The sequence below is a fragment of the Rhineura floridana genome, chromosome 4, assembly GCF_030035675.1.
Source record: "Rhineura floridana isolate rRhiFlo1 chromosome 4, rRhiFlo1.hap2, whole genome shotgun sequence".
Classification (NCBI taxonomy): Eukaryota; Metazoa; Chordata; class Lepidosauria; order Squamata; family Rhineuridae; genus Rhineura; species Rhineura floridana.
The window spans coordinates 131,094,639-131,120,077 of NC_084483.1; the positions used below are offsets into that span (position 1 = coordinate 131,094,639).

The 25,439-nt window shown below is 39.2% G+C and overlaps 1 protein-coding gene and 1 long non-coding RNA gene across 2 annotated transcripts in view; one reads left to right on the forward strand and one right to left on the reverse strand.

Moving 5' to 3' along the window:
• WDR27 (WD repeat domain 27) overlaps positions 1 to 25,439 on the reverse strand; it is a 142,838-nt gene that overhangs the window by 9,854 nt on the left and 107,545 nt on the right. The window contains exon 24 of the mRNA XM_061624421.1: positions 18,994 to 19,092. Within this exon, the coding sequence (XP_061480405.1) occupies positions 18,994 to 19,092 (99 nt within the window). The remainder of the gene's footprint in view (positions 1 to 18,993; positions 19,093 to 25,439) is intronic.
• On the forward strand, positions 737 to 11,118 carry LOC133384444 (uncharacterized). Its single transcript, XR_009762562.1, has 5 exons — positions 737 to 822; positions 1,477 to 1,611; positions 7,732 to 7,823; positions 8,869 to 8,956; positions 10,491 to 11,118. It is a non-coding gene; the product is annotated as an uncharacterized LOC133384444 (long non-coding RNA).

Consider the following 25,439-nt stretch of genomic DNA (forward strand, 5'->3'; position numbering starts at 1 on the left):
CCACATCCTCTCCATCTGGTCTAGAGAACCACCCACTAACAGTGCCTCAGTCTTATTTGGCTTTAGCTTTGGTTTATTGGCTCTCATTCAGTCCATTACAGTGGCAAGACACTGGTCTAACACATCCACTGCCACACCTGGAGATGTAAAGGGGACATTTGTGTGTTGTCGGTGTATTAGTGACAACATACTCCAAACATCCAGGTAAGTAATAGGATAATTTATATGGAATTAGGAGAAGTCATATTGAATTAGCTTCTCACTTATTCCAAAATCTTATATCTGACACTAGAACTAGCATGCAAACAGGGAGGCAGTGGAAAGAATAGCGTTGGATGTTGTGGCAGCACTCCACTCAGCACTCAGATTTTGTGGATGTGTCTGTTGACAAGAATAGCAAGGTTGGCCCAAGTAAAATGGCCCAGCCTAAAGGGATTTTGGGGAATATTTTGCATAGGTTCCTGGGATGCTCTTAGCTGAGAAAAACCAGGGTGTCTCGCATAGTCCAGCTGCAGCTTGTTAGCCGAAAGAGGAGGCAGCTGAATTTTATCTATAGTGCCTGGTACCAAGGTCAGGAGGCCTGAGTAGCCATAAATTAGTAGGCCTGGCCTTACAGTGAACTTTTGGACTATTCCATCATCAAGAGGTGTCATGATTGGCCAATTGGCCCTCTCACTGTTGCTGGGCAAATTCCCATAAAAGAGGGGCTAGTTATGTCCCATTCCATTCTGACTTACCTATGTGATGACTAGTGGTATATTGAGCCAAAGGAGGACCAGCTCTTATACTTTTCCCAGTTGTGAATATTCTAGCTTAGGCTAGGTAAGCTTTGTTATTTTTGGTTTGTGTTGAACTTTCTTATTGTATTTTGTACATGTGTTGACTATGCCTAGCTCTGATTCAGAGTATTGGGCTTAACAGAATTTGTATGGTGCTCTTTTATATGCACTTTTATCATATTTAATAAACTACCTCATATTACTTGGTGTGTGTTACTTGGGGCTGTGGCTCTGAAACCAGTACCTTGACTACAAAGTTACTGACTACTGGATTGGGTTTTGCTGGAGGCTCCAGAGCAGTGAGTGTAAAGCTTGCTCTTAGGAATCTCTGCCAGTCTAATTGGTGCTCTGAGTTCCCCTTAACTCAGAGTAAGGAACCAAGTTAAGGGGTGATGGCACTCTACCTACCTTACAGTGTTGGTGTTGGAATTAACTCAGCCCTGGTGAGGAGAGGCACAGGGTGTGCCTGGCCTGGGACAACTGCCCTGGAGTTGGTTCCCAGGCAGGTCATCTTAGACATCTGTAACATCATTTGGCATGGAATGAAAAACCTTACAGATATCTCCATAATCACTTATGTAAAAGGGAGAGTTCGTACTATAAAGTCCCAATTTCCAATGTGTCCAAAGGGCAAGTCTTAACCTCTTGGATGACATATTTTCCTGACTGAAAAACAGTATCAATTTCTGACCATCAGGGCCAAGGAATCCCTCAGCTTTCCAGACCAGAAGTGGACAAACAGAAGATCCTCACTACCTGGAACTTAATTGCAACTGTATCCAAGAAACTTCAAACAACTCTGTGGATGCATAAAGGAGAAATGAGAGACCAGGTAATTTCTATGAAGCCCTATAGACTTGTCTGCCATATATGTCTAAGGAAAGGGTGCAGTCCAGGCCAAAATAATATGTTGAGTAAGTTGACTGACCACTAGATATGTTTTGAAGAATGGGAACAACAACTTACTGTAGAAAATATTCCCCTTTTCTCCCTACCATTACTAACAAGGCAGCACCAACATCTGGGATATAGAGCAACACCCTGTTGCACAGGCTTTGCAGAATACAAGCTGTTATTTAAGGAGCTATTCCCAATCCAGGGGAAAAAATTTGACATGCTTGAAGCCTGAAAATAGATGGAACACTGAGAGTTCCTCCACCCTCACCTCCTCCCTGCTGGCTTGAGACTAGCAGGGGATATAAGGTGGTATAACCATCTTCATTTCACCATCACCACTACCATGACCACCACACACACCCTTGGGATTGGAGTCTTAATTTTTTAACCAACTAAGAACCCTAGAAAACACTGATGCTGTGACTGCCCTTATATTGGTGGCCTGGTAGAAGATAAATTAGTAGAGATCATGCCTTCCATAAAGAAAGCTTGAAAACTGATGGTCAGATGTTTTTACCATATAGCATCTCACATATTGGGAAACCAGTATGGAATTGAATCTTCAATTAGTTTTCCATACCAGAACTGGAAAACAGCCATGCTGCTACCTGTATTGTAATCTCAATTGACTAAACTTTCAAGCTTATTTTCAATATTTGACAGCATTCCCATGACCGCTCCCATTCCAAAACTTTGAGACAGCTCCATTTGAAAGAGTTATTCTTACTGAATAGAAACATTTTTATCAGACATCAGACCACTTCTCTGAACACTTTTGGAAATGCTAGTGATATTTAGTGGTTGCCTTTTAGCATCATCTGTTAAAGACACTTCTTCAAAATATGAAGGACAGTTTGGATTTTGAAACTGCTACTTTGTGAAACTATATATTGAGAAGTGCATATAGAGACAGAGTGAGACTGGTACAGCAAACCACAATAATCTGCACTAACATGAAAAAAATATGTTTTATGCTTTTTCTCAGTACTTACATAAGCACAAGAAATGCCATCAGTGTAGCAAAGCATAACTCTGCTAAACAGCAGAATGATGAGATGATGGCTAGACCAAAAGACCTGGGCCTCTGGCTCCTGAAGCTTGATTTGACCTGAATTCTCAAACAAACATGCTAATTTATGTCCTTATCTGCATATCTGTAAAATGGAGAGTTGGAAGGGGCCTATTAGGCCACTGAGTCCAACCCCCTGCTCAATGCAGGAATCCAACTTAAAGCATACCTGACAGGTGGCTATCCATCCACCTCTTGAATGCCTCCAGTGCTGGAGAGTCCACTACCTTCCTAGGTATAGCCTCCCTTGAAAGGATGGGGAAATAGGCATCAAATGAACTTACTGTATGTGTGCACACTGTTTGAAATACTGTAAATGTGCTGAGCCAGTATATAGACTGAAATTATAACTGCTTCCCTTTCAAGGAAGTCAGCTCAACTATTTTGGTTATGGTAACATGGAAAGAAAATATTAAAGATAGCCTTTCTGTCTAAGAATGAGTGATAGTAATTGTTATTATATGGTAAACTATATTTCTTTCAGCAAGAAAATTTTCACAAATATTGTAGTTTGGGTAAATTGCAAATGTATTTTGAATTATTAATCATTGAAAAGGAAGACTATATATCATCTATATTCCTTTGTTTCATTTGACAGTGCTCTAAGACTCACATACAATTAAAACCTTATATTGCACTTGACAGCTTGAACATGAGTAATGTTAAAATAGCACCACTAAATTGTTAAGCAAAATATGTTCCTGTAAGCCACAAAGAATGACTTCATATGTTAGTCAAGGAAGACACAGAGCCTGTTATAAGTACTAGCATTTCTTCTGTCTTACAAAAATAAATGAATACTGTCAAAGAAAGCAGTGTCATCTTCAGCAGTCAAGCAACAAAAAAGGAATTTTGCTGCACTGCTAAAGTAATCAAATTGATTCAGTCCCAAGCTAAGCAAATAACTTAGAATGCACGATCTCTTTAGTATAGCTTAGTGCATGCGGTTTCAGACCTTGATGTCTGAAAAAACTTACAGCGAGCGCCAGATGGGGACAAACATATACAGTTTTACAAGGCTAAAATATGTGGATATCCAATTACAATTAAGGTGTGATCCTACAGTTACTTGGAGGGCATCCCAGCGGCCATAGGATAGTGTGGATCTCCTCCTCAGCCTGTGAAGGGGGAGATTAATCACTGGAGGCCTCCTTGTTGTGGCCACGGAAACTTCTGTTGCCATCCCCCTTCCGCTCTTGGAAAAGCAAGGAAGGAAAAGGGGATATGCTCGGGGATCGAGGGAGATCTTAAATCTGCAGGACCCAAAGTCCCCTCATTATGCCCCCAGAACAGCAAGGAACCTACACCAGCCATGGTGATAGGAGTAGTGAATTTCCCTCCCATAGGAACCAATGGCAGGAAAACTGGGGGGGGGGGGAACAAGGCCACCGTAAATATCTAGGTCAAATATTTTATTCTGGCAGGCTTGGATATGGTGGTGCATGTGCCTTGAACTCTCCCCTTCCCATTACCCATTATTTGCTGTTCCAGAAAGAGATTTGTGTGGTGATTTGCCAGTGTTGTGGTCAACAAGGCTGCACCATGTTTAGAGGTATGAAGGGATGGGGGGAAATGGAAAAATATAAGGAGTTTTTTGCAATGGAAATTTCTTGGAACAATAAAAAAGAAAACCCATAAAAATGAGTGAAATGCTTTATAAAGACAAAAAGTATTATTCACTCAAAATGCATATTTCTATGTAAGAAAAATGGGTAAAATTGAAATATATGCAGCACATTCTTAGTGACCTTTATTCTACTGCTTTAACAACATAAAATGCACCATTGAGGACTTAGCATATAAAATTGTACAACTTGGCGTAACTATGACATTTACAGAGCAACCCTATGCATGTTTACTCAGAAGTAAGATTTACTCAGTTCAGTGGTGCTGATAAAAAGGAATCTGCATATATTTCAAATTTCCCCAAACTTTGTTTCCTCTGGAGGGCGGGATGTGTTTTCCTCCTACTGCTTCCATTTCCAAAAATGCCATAAACAAGAAAGTCCCCAGAAAACAACTGATTTGGTGGAGGTGGAGAGAGAAGTATGCTAGTAACTGCTTTTGCCATTTCAAGATAAGAAGCTCAATCCAGACAAGACAGAGATGATGAAAGGTGATGCAACTTCTTCAGGAGATGGTGGTTCCACCGTTCTGGATGCAGAATCACTAAACTGTTTTGGGGGGGTTGTTTTTTTTTTACTGGATTTGTTACACTACATGAAAAAATGTGAATGTACTGCCTTCAAGTCGATTCTGACTTATGGCGACCCTATGAATAGGGTTTTCATGGTAAGTGGTATTCAGAGGGGGTTTACCATTGCCCCCCTCTGAGGCTGAGAGGCAGGGACTGGCCCAAGGTCACCCAGTGAGCTTCGTGGCTGTGTGGGGAATCAAACCCTGGTCTCCCAGGTTGTAGTCCAGCACATAAACCACTACACCACACTGGCTGTCTACTGGATGAAATGGGTAAGAAATAAATTGAATGAACAATTAACTACGCGACATAGGTTTTTGCAGTTCATATTCCTAATGAGTGAATTGACATAGATGTTAGCGTTGTTCATTCACTTTATTTCTTACCCATTTCATCCAGTAAGAACTCAACTGGATGAGGGAGGAGATCCCGGAAGACTTTAGGGATGCCATAATAATCACTCTTTTCAAGAAGGGTGATAGAACAGATTGTGGGAACTACAGAGGCATCTCTCTTCTAGCTACCACAGGTAAAATCCTTGCAAGGATCCTTGCAAATCGCCTCCTACCTATCTCAGAAGACATCCTTCCTGAATCCCAAAATGGTTTCCGCCCTTCCAGGGGGACAGTGCACATGATCTTCACTGCATGACAGCTTCAAGAAAAATGCAGGGAGCAAAACTGACCTCTGTATATGGCATTTATTGATCTGACTAAGGCCTTTGATACTGTAAATCGAACTGCTCTCTGGACCATCCTTCTGAAAATTGGATGCCCTGATAAATTTGTGAATATTTTGAGACTCCTCCATGACAACATGACAGTGACAATTTTGGATAACAATGGCTCTCAAAGTAATCCATTCAAAGTGGGATCAGGCGTCAAACAGGGATGCATCATTGCTCCGACCTTATTTGCCATTTTCATTGCCATGATTCTACACCTTGTTGAGGGGAAACTTCCCACTGGCATGAAAATCACATATTGAACAGATGGAAAGCTTTTTAATCTCAGTAGGCTGAAAGCAAAAAGTAAGGTAATTACAACCTTTGTTGTACAACTTCAATATGCTGATGATAATGTAGTCTCCGCACATTCAGAGGAAGATCTTCAAACTATCCTAAATGTCTTTGCAGAAGCATATGAAAAGCTTGGCCTCTCGCTTAACATAAAAAAACCCCAAAGTGCTTTATCAGCAGGTGCAAACCAATCCCTCTGTAGCACCATCAATCCAGCTTAATGGTGCAATGCTGGAGAATGTCGATCACTTTTCTTATCTTGGCAGCCATCTCTCTGTAAAAGCTGACATCGACACTGAAATTCAGCATCGTCTGAGCTCTGTGAGTGCCGCATTCTTCCAAATGAAGAGTAGAGTGTTCGAGGATCGGGATATTTGCAGGGAGACCAAAATGCTTATTTACAAAGCCATTGTACTACCGACCTTACTGTATGCCTGTGAAACATGGACCATCTATAAACGCCACTCCCAACTTCTTGAAAGATTCCACCAATGCTGCCTCTGGAAAATTCTGCAAATTATTTGGGAAGATAGGCGGACTAATGTTAGAGTTGAAACAGTGATCCTCCAACATCAACTTTGCTTGACCGGCCATGTTGTTCGAATGCCTGATCACCGTCTTCCAAAGCTGCTACTTTACTCCCAACTTAAGGATGGTAAACGGAATATCGGTGGACAGCAAAAGAGGTTTAAAGATGTTCTTAAAGCTAATCTAAACAAATATAACATGAGCATCGAGAACTGGGAAGCTTTGGCCCATGGGCGTCCCAATTGGAGGTTGGCCATTATCAAAGGTGCTATGGACTTTGAAGAAGCACGAGTACAGGGCGAAAGGGACAAACGAGCTAAGTGGAAGGCATGTCAAGCAAATCCTCATTGTGACCATCTTCCATCTGGAAACCTATGTCCTCACTGTGGGAGGCTGTGTGGATCCAGAATCCAGGCCTCCACAGTCACTTATGGACCCACTGTTAAAAGACCTTACCCTGGACGACAATCTTACTCGGCCACGAGTGATTGCCATGAATGAATGAATGTTGCTCAAGGATATAAATCCTTAGATGTTTATGTCTACCTCATTGTGCCCACATCATAAAACATCATGTTATTACTGAGCCATCAACCTTCCCTACAGAAAAATATTTTGTAAATCATGGCAGAGTCAGCAGCCAAACCATCATCATATACAGCCCACAAAAATACTGAAGTTATGAAGACTATGCTTAATACTACTGACCTATAATTATTCCAAACTGACTTTCGAACAATAGATGCCTTGGAAGGCATAGTTTATCAGAACTGTATGCACTACCCTTAGCCTCTATCAACCGCAGTTGTGTGAAAAAGTTTGTTAGTACAGCTTAAGGCTGTGAAAGGGCTCTTAAAACGTTCATCCAACTAAATTCTAGATCCTTTTCTTGGGTGACAAGCTTGCTAGGGGACAAAGACTGAACTTATTAGAACTGTTAGCATCTCTGTGTGGGCTCAGTTCCCTGAATGATGAGGTCACTACTGAAGAAATCCTCCTCAGATCAATCTGATCCAATTAATTATGGACTAGTGTCAGGATTTTGTTACTAGGATAACATATTGAAGCAGGTAGTATCTGGCCAACTCTGGGGATTCTTGGATGAAGCTGATTATTGAGATTCATTTCAGTGGGGTTTTAGGACTAATCTGGGGAATGAAACTCCCTTGGTTATACTAACAAACAACATTGGCCAACAGATAATCTGAAGAAAGTGTCACTTTTGATATGTCTGTATCTCTAGGTGCCTCCAACACTCCAACACCAACTACCATGCTGTCCTTTCTGGATCACCTGTCAGGATTAGGTGGTATTTGCACCACTCCTACTTGTCAGGTAATTTGGGAAGGTGAAATGGAACACTCCTACACTTCCTCAAGGGATCTAATTGTGCATGCTGTGATGTTCTAATTTGTCTCTCATATTGTTTAACATTTTTATTATGTTTATTTATTAATTGCATTTCTAGATAGCCCTTCCTCCTCTAGGAACCCAGGATGGTTAACAAAATAGTCAGAACAAAAATGCATAACAATTACAAAACAGCTATTAAAAAATATTCTGAGAGTACTTCTGGACCCAGCATAGCTTCTTGATATTCAGGTGGAAGCCATAGTGAAGTATGCCTTTTTTGCCTATGTCTGGACATCAGCTGTGCCATTTCCTGAAAGATAAGCTTCCATGATTTCCATGCCCTGGTAATCTCTAGATTAGATTACTGTGATGCCTTCTGTGTGGTACTGCCTTTGAAGTCTGTCCAGAAACTGCAGCTGGTCCAGAATGAAGTAGGCAGATTGATATCTACTGCTAGCCATAAGACCATATTGCATTGGTCTTCAAGAGGTTGCACTAGTTACTAATTAGCTTGGGGTTGGGGAACTGAAGGAACACTTTCTACCATATGATCCTGCCCCAACTCTGCAGATATAAGCTGAAGCTCTCTACCATGTCCCCTTGCTATCTGAAGATATGCAGGTGGTGACTGGAGAGACGGCCTTTTTTATTGTAGTGCCCCATCTGTGGAATGACCACCCCCAGAAAAGCTTGCCTGGCACCAGCTTTGATGTAATTTCACCACTAGGTAAAGATCTTAATTGCCAGAGTATTTCAGCATGTAATACAAGATGCCCTGACTTAATTATAGCTTTATCTGTTCTGCTAAATGTTATGGTTTTATTTTAGCTGCTGCTTCTGCTTGTGATGTTTTATATATTTACTCTTATATTATTTTATTGTATTATTCATTGAAAGGCAGCAAAGATATCTTCAAAATAAAACAATTAACTAGTTCCCAGGAACAGTTCAAAGTTCTGATCTTGACCTTTAAACCTGATTCTCTGAAGGAATGCCTTCCCTCATATATTCCTTTCATTAAATTTAGGTTATCTGAGGAGGCTCTACAGAAAGAGGATGCCTTGACATGTGAAACTACAGGAATACCCCACATTAACGTATGCAATGGGTCCAGAGTGAGTACGTAAACCGAAAATGTACTTAAAGTGAAGCACTACCTTTTTTCACTTATTGATGCATGTACTGCACTGCAATCATCATATACGGAGATAACTGATGTAAATAACTGATGTAAATAACTGACAGCAGCGAAAACAGTATGTACTGTATGCAAATTTGTAGTTGGAAACTGATTGGGCGGTGGCGTCATGCCGTTAAGTGTCCATTCTTGCAAAGCGAGCGTACGTAAACGGGGAATGGTGCTACTGTAAATATGTCCGTACTCGCGAGTGTCCGTAAAGTGAAGGTCCATATAGTGGGGTATTCCTGTACAATGGGCAGGAACCAGGATGAGGACCTTCTTGGTGATGAAGCCTTATCTCCCTAGTTCCTTCCTAGGGAGCTTTGTTTTGCCAGATGACTGGACCTTTTGAAAGTATGGAAAAGGACTTTTGGCTTCGGAGGGCCTTTACCCTCATAACTCAAGCTGGCCTGAAGCTGAACATCTGGTCTAACAGAGCTGATGATTGCATTGATTCTCTTCTATATATTGGTGCTATTTTGTTTTAATTCTGCATTGTTTTTAGATTAGTGCATTTTTGTAATCCTGCAAGTTGATTTGAGACCATTGCAAGGAACCAGGATTAAAATCTAATACATAAATAATCAAAATATGTTTATAGGATCCAATCAGTGTTAGTGACAGAATATTTTGAAGACTATTGTGTTAATAACAAAAGGATGCCAAACAAGGCTACTGAAGTTTACATGAGTCTTGGTAAATTAATGAGGAAATACCAAGCATGCCTGCCAGACCAGCAGTTTTCTCAAACACAGAGAGTATCATATTCTGCAGTATAAACAAAAGATTTTGATGCTGACATTTATTCACAGGCATTGGGCCAGATCTTCATATATAACATGGATTTAGAACTAAAGATTTCTGAGAGTTTACAATTAATTAGAAGGAGAAAAACCAATTAAGATTGCAATCCTATATACACATACCTGGAAATAAATTCCATGTAACACAGTGGTTAAATGTCTACATAGAAGTAAATAGATATGCATAGGAGTGTGCTGAAAATTGACAGAATTGTTTGCAATACACTAGTTAATGTAAGTTAGGGATGGGAGGAACACAATAAAGAGGAAATAGCCCAACCCATACACTTTATGGGTTTTTAGTGCACGAACAATCCATGAAAAGTGAACTTATTTCGCTATTCTCACTGCTGTGATTGGCATAAAGAGAACAGCATGTATGACTCTAACAACCATTATAGTGATTTCTATAACTGTGTACCTTAAAATAGCAACAGAGAACTCTGGCACGTAACAGACAGAAATCCTGATCTAGATGAATGGACATCACCAATGCATATACTGTACACAGCTTCCCTCCCTGCAAAGGCTGCCCCATTGATTTTAAAGGAGAGAGCATGACCTGCTCCCTTTACTGAAGACAATGCAGCAGTCTGAACATGCAGGAACTACAAGTTTGTTTCAGAGATTCAGGGCATGCAAGCTCAGAACTGTTATTTCTTGCAGGAATTGTGGGAGCTATATTCTTTCTTGGGCAGTGAAGATGGGTCCAACAGAAAGTAAAGGCTTTGAGCATGCTCAGAATGCCACATCAAAATTGGCAACTTGCTTGCCTTTATGTCCAGGACTTGAGAATTCTGCAATGCTGAACACCCTCCAATTCCGCAAGTGTGAATTTCATCTCTTCCCTATCCCGCTCTCTTTTTGCAAAGAAGAAATGGAAGTGATGGGATGTCTACAAACCTTTTTGAGGACATGGCTCTGGACTGGCCCAAAATTAGTTGGAATGTTTTTAGTAGGGTTTTTTTTGCATAATTAGAGTCTCCACTGCATCGCTACTTCAAGAATCATAACAATGTTTCCCATGCCATACTATGACACAATGACCTTTTACAAGAATAAATCCACTATGTTGACTCAAAGGAAAAATGAAGGATTGTAAAGCTGTACAATTTTTGTACAAGTAGGACCTTGACATTTTTGATAAAATGTATTGATTTTGTGATAGGAAAGCATAACTATAATATGATTCCCACCAGTATATTCATGGGTCAGTATCCACTGAGACAGGCTATCTCTAAAATTACTTCAGAATTCCACCTCTTAGTCCAACTCTCAAATGCTTTCTAATAAATGTCAGTGGTATTTTAATGAATGAATTCTTACTTCAGGGTGCTCCTGATGGACCCTTGGTTCCCTGGGGAGTTGGAAGGTACAGCTTTCCCCCAAGCTTCCTCTCCTCTGTTTATTTATTTATTATTACCTTTATATCCTGCCCTTCCTCCCAAAGAGAGCCCAGGGCAGCAAACAAGTGATAAAACATGTGAAAGGTATGAATAGGATCCTTAATGCAAGTGAGCTGAAAGTTTTTCTTAAAAGCATTTTTATAACTATGTCAGCTTATTTATATATCCCACCCTTCCTCCCAGAAGGAGCCCAGGGCGGCAAACAAAGAACAAAACATTTATGAGGACTGAGTGAGTTAAAAAAAAAATTAAATTAAAAGAATTGAAAGCTAAAAGCCTTTCTGGGAATAAACGACACTGAACAAGTGGGAGTTATTTCCAAATAAACATCCACAGGGTTGCACGGCACTTTCTTTTTCTCTCATTTGCTATTATGTTAAAGCTGGCATATACTGTAAAGTTAAAACATCTGGCAGAAAAGAAAACACAACATTTCAATAAGGTTATGAGCCCATTCTCTCCAATCAAAGTACAATCTAACTTGAGAGAAAAACAGCCAACCCAATTGTTTTTGGAAAGATTTAGCAGGGTTTGGCACCAATGCTTTGAATGATTTCATTTTTATAAGACTTGCACAGAAAACTGCTTCCTGATGTTTGTTTTCAAGGTAGGATTATTGCATGCAAAAATTATATGTGTGTTGCCTCACAAGCTGCACATATATAATATATTCCAGAAATGGGAACTTGCTATAAACCCCTCTATTTTCCTATCTACTACATTGTAATTTTGACCAGTTGTTACACCTTAAATTAAGTTCACAGCACATGATGACTGGAGATACCAGTAAAGTTCTTCCAAGTCAAGCTAAGCTATAGATCAATTTCTAGTTCTCCCCCTCCCACACTATCCTTCACCATCCACAAAAGCCCTCCGTGTAGGCTCTCCAAATAACTTTCCTCTTTCTCTTTACCTACCTGTTAAGAGGCTATTGTGGAAGAGGAGATAAGAGATTTTTTCCTTCCCTCTCCATTAATGTGATGCTCTGGGTAGCAACACAAATTCCAGGGGAACATGGGGAGGTAATTCTCCTGAGAGCTATTGCAAATTACTGTAGACCTCAAGGTAACTACATCTCCTATAGTCCCCAAGGCTCTGTGCCATGGTGCACTGCCACCTCGAGGTACACATCCATAGAGGTAGAAGAGATAATGGAAAATGGGTGGGGGCTGGTAAGGAGGGTTTCCAGTAAGGGACATTTTTGAATCTTCAGACTGCCATGGAAAAATTATAAGGGGGAATTGCATGAGCTCCAGTGAGGTAAATCTTGATCATACAATGCCATAAATGCCTTTTTAAAGAAGGAAAAATAGCACTGAAGAATAATGAAGCAGAATACAATCTCTGCAGTCTTCTTCATTTGCATAATATAAACACAGTAATTGATTTTAGTGTGTGTTCAGAAACTGTTTGCTAATAAGAGTGAAAAGGAACAAACTGGACATCCTACAGTATGAAAATGTATCAAGATATACTCAGTACCAATATGGTTGCAAGACTCCAAATGGTACAATGCTACTGATGCCATATTGCCCTTGGTTTTGCCACAATTAAAATAAGTCTGGTCAAGAAAGGTTGCAATCTCCCTGCAAAGGGAAAGATTTTGTGGCAACAAAGATAATGTCATTATTAGTAAGCAGTCATTTCTGAAAGAAAAAAGCAGGTATTTCTGAAAGAAGCTGTATTCAATTTCTACCCCATTTACTTTTCTGATCAGATTTCCTTTAATAAATAAGATGATTCAAATTATTCCATGACAGATGCTGTCTAGTAAAAATATAAATGTTTATTATACTTTAGTTATTGCTTCTGAAGTCTTGGCATGCTTAAAGCCTCTAAGACAAAAATGCCAAGTGGATAAAACCTAAATAAGAATACTGAAGGTAACAAAAATCATTCTTGTGCATCTGCCATCAAATCTCTCCTGTTGTTTTAACACAACAAACTGAAACATCTTGATATATAGTAAGGGTGTACACCAACCACAACATCCAGGTCTGACATTGATTGGCACTTTACAAAACAGTCCAATATAGCTGCTTGATTCAGCTGAGGATCAATTGGAATCCCAATTTAGGAAATCTGAAGCTTCATGTCTTCCCATTCACTATTAAGGAGAAGATAAAAAATGGCTATACCTTCCTCCCACTTTTTAATAGAATTAGGTGGAACTTGCAGGAATAATAGCCCCTTCTAAGTGATAAAGACTGCCACATTCCAGATAAATAGGCTGGGCATATCTATACTAAGTTTTTGTTTGTTTGGGGGGAGGTTGAATTTGATGAAGTTTGCAGGTATGGTAGCCCCTTCTGAGGGGATGAACACTGCCATATTTTGGAAGGATAGCTGCAATGGGTTTCCTGCATGGGCAGTCTTTACAGTTTTGGTGAAGTTCAAAGGATTCACTTATTCTCCTCTACTCTCTTGTGGGCAATTTGTATGAAAATAGCATATGACAGAGAGAGGTTCCTAGGTAAGAAACCTGCCAAACCTCAGAAGGACAGATACAGGGGGTCTTATGCTAGATTATTTGAAAAGGGAGTCATTCACTTCCCCCCCCGTAGTTTTTTGGGCAACAATTTTTGTATGAAAATGGCATACGTTGTAGAGGAGCCCCCAGAAAAGTAATTTGTAAACTTTCTAAAAGAAAGATGCAGGGGAAAGGAATTATGATTTTTTTAGAAAAAGGCTTGTGTTCAGGCTTGTGTTCTGCTCAACTGGCAGCAAATAGAAATTAACTGTAAAACTGATTAGATAGGAGTGGATGTATGGGCATGTGGTAGAGGCAGAAAGACTTTAATGCCCAGCATTTCCCAAGCAATCATTACTAGAAGAACTAGGAAAGAGAACCTGCAGACAAATATAAAGCAATACATTATTTCAACATCCCTCCCCCAAAGCACTGTCAATGGAGAGGTCTGGTAAAATCATTCCATCTGATTAAAATCTAGACCTGTCAATCACATAACTACACTTCCCACTCTCCCACCCCAGGGGATTTCCTTATATGGCAAGCTTAGGGAGAAATTTTAAAATATTAACTGCAGTTTTTGTAAAAAATGTCTGAATCTCCAGATTGCCCTGGATTGCTTTGGAGATCTCTGATTTGGTTTGTGGCAATTTGGAGGGATCCTTCTTCAGGATGGACAGACCCTGAATCTTTCAATTTAGCTCAGGATTCGGAATTTGTCTAAATCCAGTGCACACTCCTAGTATATCTCATACAATTTGGGTTAATCTTTATGCTCTAAAATGTGCCTTGGCTACTTCTGTTATATCAGGAGGATATTTCAAATAATTTCATTTTTGCCACCTCCTTTCTAGTTGTTTGTCATAAACTGCTATGCATCTTTTCACTTCTATCCCCTCTCCTTGCCACATGCACAGCAGTCCTCCATTTTCACTTGCTGCACCAACTTTTTGAAACCCATTTAATCATAAAGGTGCATTTATTTATTTATTTATTATTTGATTTATATCACACCCTTTTCTCCCAGCAGGAGCCCATTTGCGATTCCATATCCCCAAATCCACCAAATTTAAGCCTGCTGTGAAGAGACCACGTGCAGACCTCTGTCTTTAAAAGTTTTCTGCTTCACAACTGATGCATTATTGCAAGCATATTATACTTTTGAGAATCGGGATACTTGTCTGTTAATAAAGAAACCTGCAATCTTTCACATAATGGAAAATACACAGCAGGCACAGGAGGGATAACTTAAGAGTAATTTAATGCCAAGTGAAACCCAAAACTTGGTAAATGATCAAAAGAAAAAAAATAGTTTACTTGTGGAAAATTATGTGCTACTGATGATTAAGTGAACAGGTGGCAGTGAACCAGAGAAGAACAATGTTTTCATATACATCCTTCTTCTAAACTGAGTTCTCCAGATGTTGTCGCTAGGGAAAACAAACTTTCCTAGTAGCCAGTAAAAATTCAATAACTCATATTTTTAGACCCATCCAAAACTACTTACAGCCGATTCTAAATAAATTGTGATGATTTCAGTCCTAAAACTTCTGCTGTCTAGGAGACTTGTATTGTATGCAAATTTCCCTGTTGGCCAGTGGGCAGGTACCTCCAAGTAGCACTGGTCAGCAAAATTCCATATAAAAATTCCTCTGTCTATAGTGTAACTCTAACTGAAAGGGGGATTTCCAAAATCACACTAGCCAAACCTCCCCCACCTAAATGACAATGTAATTCAAATATCCTTTCTCTTGTGACAAATAATATTGTTATTTATTTATTTAAATTCTGCTTAACACCAAAATAGGCTTCCAAGCAGTTCACCAGCTTAAAAACCAATTCTGTAAGTTCATAAAATATATCTCCTCCTCCTCCTATATTATTAACAACAACAACAACATCTCAACGTTCCTCCAAGGAGCTCAAGTTGGCATACAAACATGATTCTTTCCCTCCTGATTTTATCCTCACAACAACCCTGTGAGGTAGGTTAGGCTGAGAGACAGTGACAGGCTCAAGGTCACCCAGTGCATGGCTGAGTAGGGATTTGAACCCTGAGTCTCCCAGGTCTCAGTCTGACACTCTAAACTCTACACCACACTGGCTCTTATGCTGCTTATCTGAATGTTTGCTAATCTGTCAGGATATATTTGATTAAAGCAATTTTATCTGAACTATGGTCACATTTCTTCTGAAATATCAGTTATATTAAATACTGAAAATTTTGAATTTCCAAATGACTTACAAGTCATCTGAAGTGGCTTGCTGGGTGGAGTGGAACTGCTGCAATAGCTTCCGGGCTGATAGGTCACTGTTTGTTATCCAGAGGGAGAGGGATGAGGTGGCAGGGAGGCTGGCATGGTGCAAATGTAGTGGCAGGAGTGCCAGATTGACTCCGTTTGTTCATCTGCACCATGCCAAACCCCCTGTTGCCTTGCCCCCCACCTCAGTAAGTAACAGCAACCCACCTGCCAGGAAGCTCGGGTAGCAGCACTGCCATACCTGGTGAGCCACTTCTGCAGGTCACTAAAAAATTGTGCTGAGCGCAGCTTCAAACATGATTGAAATGTGGGAGGGAGAGGACGAACAACTCCTATCTCTATTTTGTCATCACATTCAAAATAGAACTTAACAGGTAAAAGATGTGAAAGATCTATATTTGGACATGACAGGGAAGCGTGAAGCATGAAGACAAGAAGCTCAAGTCAGATGAGGACAGTTTGGAAGTTGTTTTAAATGTTGCATGTGGTTGCCTGTTTGATTACGGGAGTCAACTTTTCAAGGATTTTACAGCTATATTAAATCAGGTGATTTGGGTCCCAATTTGTTTCAGGGCATAATTTTTAAACAGTTGGTTTTAGCCTTGAAAGACCTAAACAACCTGAACCCACAGAAAAGCTTTCTTCGCATTCACTGAGAACTACAGAGGAGGCTCTGCTCTTCTTCCTTTTCTGGCATAAGGATGATGGAATAGAGTTTCTCAGCAGTAGTTTCTTCACTCAGAACTCCCTCCTTAAAGAAGCCTGCCTGGCCAACACCCTCCCCACTTTCAAGAAACAAGCAAAGATGTTTCTGTACCAGCAAGCATTTGGGAGGTTGAGGAGCAATTATTGTTTTGACCAGAGCTTGGAAAAGTTACTTTTTTAAAACTACAACTCCCATCAGCCCCAGACAAGCATGGCCACTGGATTGGGCTGATGGGAGTTGTAGTTCAAAAAAGTAACTTTTCCAAGCTCTGGTTTTGACCAAATCACTATCTTGTAAAGATCCATTCAGTATTGAACACTTCTAAATGTGTGGTCGCCTGTAAAAATAGTTCCCTAGTTTTGCTGGACGCCTGAAGCAAAGATAGCTATGATGTGAGCGAAAAGCAGTCCTGTCCAAATATGGCACAAGCCAAAAATGTCTTACCTTAGCATACAGCATACAGTATAATAAATATGGAATATCTATCTGATATACAAAGGCAGAAATAGGGAGTCATGGCTAATTTGAATATTTCCCTGTATTCAAATACACTGTATGCACAATTTGAAACTGTGAAGGTATAAAAAGTTGTGATGGCACCAAAGTTCAAAATTGCCAGACTCAGTATACAAATTTTCCCAGTTCATACTGTTTAAGTATATTTCTGATGGAATGTCATCTCCCTTAGAGGTTCTTCCATATCTCAAAGTGAGATTCTGCACCACATGTAAAATATTATTTTAGCTAATGTCTACTTTTTGGGCAATCCTGGACACTAATCACATTCTCCAATAACACTTAATATTGTTGCCCCAGTTTTGAATTTAGCTGTGGAGAGTTCACCCTTTATTAGAAGACCTAGTTAAATACAAAGATCCAAAAGAATGTATTCAAAGATATGGGCAATTTTTATCTGCTTGAACCATCTTGATAAGTCAGTGTGATTAATAACTTCTAAACAGATTCCCTTATAACTTCAAACCCTGGTTTCAAATTCTAGTAACAAGGACAAAGTTGGTTCATGTTATTCATGGTTAGAGAAGATGCATATGTATGTTACACCAGGGGTTGGGAATCTCTTCCAGCCTGAGGGCCAGCCAAATTCAAATGTGGCCAACCTTCCAGGGGCTGCATTCCAATGACGGGTGGGGCCAAATGTGGAAGTGAGTGAAGCAAAATTGGGTGGGAAAAGACAAAGCAAAATAAATAAATAAATAAAGTCCCTCCCATTAAAATAAATTGAATAAATAAAAATAAATAAAATTCCCTCCAATGGAATAATAATAATAATAATAATAATAATAATAATAATAATAATAATAATAAACTGACTAAAACAGAACCAATATTTCACCCTAATAAGTAGTCTCCTGTAGTTGTCATTGGTGTGCTTGCTTACATGCATGGGTTTGTCCCTCTACTGAACTTCCACTGGACTAATATAGGAATCCACAAGATATTCAATTTCACTCAAGTTGCTGGTACTTTCCCCTTAAATGTCCCAAATTTTACACAGTCACATAAATAAAATTCTTTAAAGGAGGGAGGAAAGATTTGTAGTGTGTGTATGCATAAAACACACTTAAATTCCAAACATTTTACAAAAAAGATAGGAAGACACACACTGGCACAGTTTCTGTCTATCTAAAAACAGAATGGGGAAGGGGGGAACCAAACCCAATTGGGACATTGTTTTTAATGGAGTTGTTCAATGCCACTGAAAATTACAGTGCATGATTTTGGATATTCCAAAGCATTGGGACACTTTAATTCTAAAAATCTCAAGAAGTATATAATAAAATTATCTTTGAAATATGCCACCACAGTTTTGAATAACCTCTGACAATTCAACTTTTTCAACCCTGATCAAATAATTTAAATTTTGTTTAAGAACATTTATTTATTTACGAAAGAGATTTCTATATCACCCTTAACCAAAAATGGTCGCAGGCCGTTTACAACAAAATAAGGCAATCTAAAATATATAGTAAGCAAGAACATTAAAAATAATTCTCATAAAAAACATAAATGACATAATTAGCAACATTATAAAATGACTTAACCTGTCAGCCTCTAAACGCCAGGCAAAAAAGGTGAGTTTTACCTGATGTCTACATGTATATAAAGTTGGGTCAAGATGTATTTCAGTGGGAAAATCATTCCACAAACATAAATAGCTAAGGCAATTATAGTTGACATTGAATTATACTATATTAATAACAGGAATTGAGAAGGAATAGGGAAAAGCAATGGGGGAAAATCAGTATCTGATATTGCAAGCAATTAGAAATCAAAGCTTATACATGAGAAATGAAGAGAAAAATACCTGAGGAGATGAAGGATTAAAAGCAACATTGATTACAGATTCTGTGTGTCCTGTCAATTTATGGGAATAAGTGCTTGAATGTATCTCATATATGTAAGCCTGAAAGACATTAAACAAATGTATAGTTAAAACTGTCAAAGCACCTGATGGAATTTGCAATTTGAAAAAAAAAAATAATCTGGGCTAGGTATTTAGATATTTTAGCTAAAATGCGTATTTCTAAAAAACATATCACTTAAGTCACTTAAACAAATCTTTAAGTTAGGTCAGAATGAAAAGATTTACAGACTCTTTTTCATCATCTTGTAGTTATCATATATTTACAATATATAACTAACTATAATGTTAGTAATATGTCAAGTAACTCCAGAAATATTCAACTGCTTTTTCATATATGATTTTTACAGCTAAATGATTTTCACTGAGATATTCTGGGGGATCACTATTAGCAGTTCCCCATGGACCAGAAGCACTACTCACGTCAAACAAGAATCTAACCATTACACAACACTGGTGTACACAATATATACACTATAAAACACAGTTAATAACAGAACGCTAAACTGAAAGCAACAGCAGACACAATCCATAACAGGAAATAATTAGAATTAGGGCTAAGGATGGTTTCCAGGGTGTATACAGGCAGAATGACAAGAAGTTAGAATTATGCAGAGAGCACTGAGGTAGGAAGATAAACTGAGAAGGCAGAAAGGCCTGCTGATTAATCATGCCTTCAGTGTAGTGGGCCCTCCCAGTAGAAATCAGGAAGGGCATACATTTTTAAATAAAATAAACAAACAAATATTACATATTTTAAATCATTCAAATAATCCACTCTATCTGTGAAATTTGTGAGAAAGCCATATTTATTCCCAAAACTGATAAATTAGATCAACAATCTAATGGTATTTTTTCCAGTTGCACATACATGAAATACACACACACACCAAAAATTGGCGGGCAGATGGCAGCAGCACACTATAATATCCTTTAAAGTCTCAACACTTCTGATTCAGATAATTATGAGACAATGGTGTGATTACGGTACTTTGTGGAAAGAAAGAGATTGCCGATTTTCACGAATGACAGAGGCTGCTTTCAGACATGGGGCTAATTGCGTTAGTTTAACAGATTAAAATGATAGCACTTGTCCCAATTTCTAAAATTCCTTGCACAGTGCAGTACCTGCTGCATTAAGGAACAGTAAATACACGAATAGAACCTGTAAATATATGTATAGTGCAATCCTATGCATGTTTACTCAGAAGCAAATCCCAATGTATTCAATGGGGCTTACTCAAACAGGAAAATGTGCACAGAACTGCAACATCAAGTGATAAGGAATTTCATTCACCCAACCCAAAATTCAGAATCATGTCACTGTAAGCTGTTTTGCAACTGCTTTATACTTGTCTTTATGGTTATCGGATTTTAAAAGGGATTTATTTCTTGTTGTGAGCTGCCTTGGTTTCCAGTTGGCAACCTTACCACACAGAGATGTTGGAAAGACTCCACACACACACACACACACACACACACACACACACACACACACACACACACACACACACACACACACACACACACACACACACACACACACACACACACACACACACACACACACACACACACACACACACACACGATGTAAAATACACCCCCCCTATGTAATAGTTTATTGTTAAAACTAGTTGGTCATTGCAGAACATTTTTTTAAAAATCGGTATTAGTTTCCTACCAAATAAAAGCAGTGACACCTAAGTAAGCCCTCCCTAATTACTTTAATAAATAGAATTGTAGGGGGAGAGATTTACCACACAACACAAGCCTTTGCTATGTTTACTCAAAAGTTCCACTGATTTACAGCACAATCCTAACCATGTCTTTTCAAAAGTAAATCTTATTGAATTCAATGGTGTTTACTCCCAGTATGTGCGATTAGCATTGCAGCTTTACCGTCACAAAAGTGAGTATAGGATTAAAGCTTCCTATTGGGAAGGTTTTCAAAACAGTCTATGAATTAGTCAAATAATTTGCCCTCTTCAAACAAAATTTAAACTTGTTTGACTCCTCATAATTAGAAAAGCATAACACATTGTAATGGCATTTAGATCTTCTGCACACATGAGAGAAAGAAACTTTAACTTACTCAGTTTATGAGAACTTCAGACAAGTAGGAAAAAACAACCATTTTCTGGCTTTGAAATGGGTTCTAGCTATTGCCTGGAGGTCAACAAATCCCTTGTAAATCACAACACTGAGTTCACATTAGCTACAAACCTGAAAGGGCGGCGTTACAGCAGACAGCTACAAGCTCATTTAACAGAAGTTACGGGGAGGAGCTGACGTTTTGGTGTATATCTCTTGAACCAGACCGCCTAGAAACTTAATTTTTTAAAAAAATGAAAGCTGGGAGTCCAGAGATTGAGGCAACTCACCCAGAGAGGACCCCAAAAATCCAGAGTCTCCAGGTGAAAATTGGAGACCTGGCAACCCTAGGTATGCTGAAGACATACCTCTTTACCTGGACTTTGACACCCGAGATATACATATATTTAGGACCACACTCCCCCTCTGGGATGCACAACTTAACATGGTGAGGAGGTTTGAGAGTGTCAAAGAAGCTGAGAGCAATGCCATCAGGAGTCTAGACCAAGAGGCTAGACTCCTAGCAGGGGCACCCAAGACAGAATGGTCAAAGCTGAGACACCAGACTAAGATGCATCCAAACTCAGAGAAAGGCAATAATAAACCACCTCTGAATACCTCTTATCATGAAAACCATATGAATAGACTGTCCAAAATGCAGCACGAGATAGTGCTGGAAAATGAGACCCCCAGGTCAGAAGGCACTCAATGAGCTATTGGGGAAGAACAACAGACAAGTACGAGTAGCGCTGTGACTAATGATGCAGCTGGGTCAAAGCCAAACGGAAGTCCAGAGGCTGATGTGCACAGATGCAAAAGGAGAGTCCGGAGTTGAACAATGTACACAATAGGAACATGAAATGTGAGAGGAATGAACCAGGGAAAGTTAGAAATTGTCAAACAAGAAATGGAACATATCAAAAATACAATACTTGGCATGAATGAATTAAAATGGATGAGAATGCGACATTTTCAATCGGGCAACCACAAAATATTTTATGCAGGAAATGAGAAATTAAGAAGAAACAGGGTTGCTTTAATAGTGAGACATGATGTAGCAAAAGCAATTAGGAGTTATAATGCAAGGTCTGAGTGAGTGATATCAATGAGATTTAATGGGAAACCTATTAACATAACCATCATCCAAGTTTAGGCTACAACGGCAAATGCAGAAGAACAGGAACTGGAATATTTTATGCAGAAGTACAGGTAGAAATTGATCATACAACAAAACAAGATATTCTGATAATCATGGGGGGCTGGAATGCAAATGCAGAGAACAGAGAAGAACTAGGGATTGTGGGGAAATGGGGCTTAGGAGATAGAAATGAAGCAGGTTTTTGTTATGTGCCTTCAAGTCAATTATGACTTATGGCAGCCCAATGAATCAGTGACCTCCAACAGCATCTGTCGTGAACCACCCTGTTCAGATCTTGTAAGTTCAGGTCTGTGGCTTCCTTGATGGAATCAATCCATCTCTTGTTTGACCTTCCTCTTTTTCTACTCCTTTCTGTTTTCCCCAGCATTATTGTCTTTTCTAGTGAATCGTGTCTTCTCATGATGTGTCCAAAGTAGGATAACCTCAGTTTCGTCATTTTAGCTTCTAGTGATAGTTCTGGTTTAATTTATTCTAACACCCAATTTGTCTTTTTTGCAGTCCATGGTATCTGCAAAGCTCTCCTCCAACACCATATTTCAAATGAGTTGATTTTTCTCTTATCTGCTTTTTTCACTGTCCAGCTTTCACATCCATACATGGAGATCAGGAACACCATGAGAAAAATCAACTCATTTGAAATGTGGTGTCGGAAGAGAGCTTTGCGCATACCATGGACTGCGAGAAAGACATATAATTGGGTGTTAGAACAAATTAAACCAGAACTATCACTAGAAGCTAAAATGATGAAACTGAGGTTATCTTATTATTATAGGTAGAAACTATAATCTTGAATTTCATTTGCAGGTAAATTGGTAGTCAGTGCAGTTGACTGAAGCACTGGTCTTTATATTTTCTCTGCCACTAAAGTAGCCTTCCAAAAGCTTTGTTTTGGGCTCGTCAGTGTAAAATGCATTACACATATAATTTCTTGATGCTAAAAAGATGGTGCTATGTTATTTTCAGACAGAACAGGTTACAAACGTCTCACATTCTTTAACATTGCTGTCATGTGCACCATATTAGAGCAGGAAATGTATTACTATTTATCTAGTGTATGTGCACTCCGTGTTTTTATCTATCAGAATGAAGAAGGCATTTTATCATCTTGTGCCAGTGCTGAGAAGTGCGAAGCCTGTTCAAAGGCCTTGTGAGGTGCAGTGCTTGGAGGTGCAATGCCTGCATGGTATTGTGCAGGCCACCCCCTGCCTTAGCTGCCTCCAACAGATGCCCACCAGTAAGGATATGGAATCCCCTTCCTTGTGGTCACCACGCAGTGGGGGCAGGCATTTACTGCTTTTTGACCCACCTCTAAATTCATTTTATTAAGACTTCAGTTACATTCAAACAACAGGTCTAGGTTTATTACATTTATGTATCACTTTCCACTAAAACGTCCCACAGTGATTTACAACCAAGTAAAAAATACAATAAAATTGGATGTTGTTCCATAATAATTAATAACTAATAAGAAATTTTGACATACTACATTTTCTGGAAAATACTAAAGAAATAGCAGCTACTCTTAAAATCCATCAGGAGTGTGAATTTAATGGTAGAATTCACACATTTCCTGCAAACTTCAAGTTATAAAGGGAGGAAAGGAGCCATGAAGGAAATGGACAAACAGTGAAAATTCATATATGCATAAAAGTTTGGTTTACACAAAGCAAATTCTCTTTTTCATATTTAACCCTAAACCTAATAATAAAAATTATATTTCCTTTTCATCTTTGCCCCAGTCCAGCTAAATGTAAAAATAGTTTACCTCTACTATTCACATCCACACGACCTTCCTGAGTTCATAACGTCACACCTTCCTTTTATTGGAAAGGTATGTAGCTTCCAGCCCATTTTCAAAGCAATAGGACACAGGTTGCCAATCCATTGTTTGCGGGTGCCATGGCACCCACAAGGCCTTCAATGGTGCCCCCTGCAGGTAGCCCAGAATCTGGACTTCTGCCCCAAGACTTTGCCTTTGGATCACATTTTACTCAGGACTGTTGTCTTGTGCTTGACTTTGCTTTTGGGCTCCCCTTGTTGCTGCTTTGTCCTATTATATTTTGGACCCGAGTCTGAATCCTGTTGTGTGGTCTTGCTCCAGCCAAGCTTAGGGACTGAGGCCTAACACAGCCAGAGGCAGCCTCTTACCCCAGCTGCTTTCCCCACCCTCTGTTTTTATACTTGAAATCACACATACATCCATGATTTACAGTAGTTTGTCAGATATCAATCTTGGGAGACATATGCCGTTCAATGTCAAGGTTTGAAAAGGAATCTCTAAGGTCCTAAATAACTGCTGTCTTGCCCTGCCTTTTAGAGCACTTTTACTGCTTTTACCTTTTTTTCCTAGTTCTTGTAATCTCCAGTTTGCTCTTCCTAGCAACCAGGATGCAACATTCCTGTGCTGGGTTCATGTGAGATCAGATAGTGCCTAGAAATTATTTTCTGCAAATACTACTACACAATAAGTGTGGGTGAATGTTAAAGAATCCCCCTCCCCACAAAAGGTAAATGTGAAAACTTTGAGAAGCTTAATCATGTCTTCTGCTGTGCAAGAACTAAAGACCACAGACATATTAACGATTCACTATATAGTTAACTTACAGTACAATGGTGTAATTGTCTGCTCAGAAGTAAATGTCCTTCTATTTAATGAGGCTTACTTCCAGGTAAGTGTGTATAGGATGGTAGCCTAGGCTTTGGATTAGGGCTGGCATTGGGGGGGGGAAGGGTCTTTGTGTATTTAACTGCTGTATAGCAAGCAGAAATTCAACAGTTCAAGCCTTTCCTAGTATGGAAATACAACTATGAGAAAAGTGTCACCATGACTACTATCTAATTTTGTGTTATTCCACACATCCCATGGCAGCCATTTTTTGTTATGCCATGCCCCCAGGAAGCCATTTTGTGACTGATGCTCCCAGCACTCTCTCAAAATTTGAACTTCGCCCTCTGGTCCAAAAAGATTGCCAACCCCACTATTATCAATATTTATTATCAATATTTCCAATGGTTTACAACTGATGTTCTGCATGCCACAATTTCCATTAACTGAATAATGTTTGCAAGAGAGCATTTTTGAAGAGTTCTGGCAATGGGCATAGTTTTTCCTTGAGACAAAATGCTTAATAGCCGC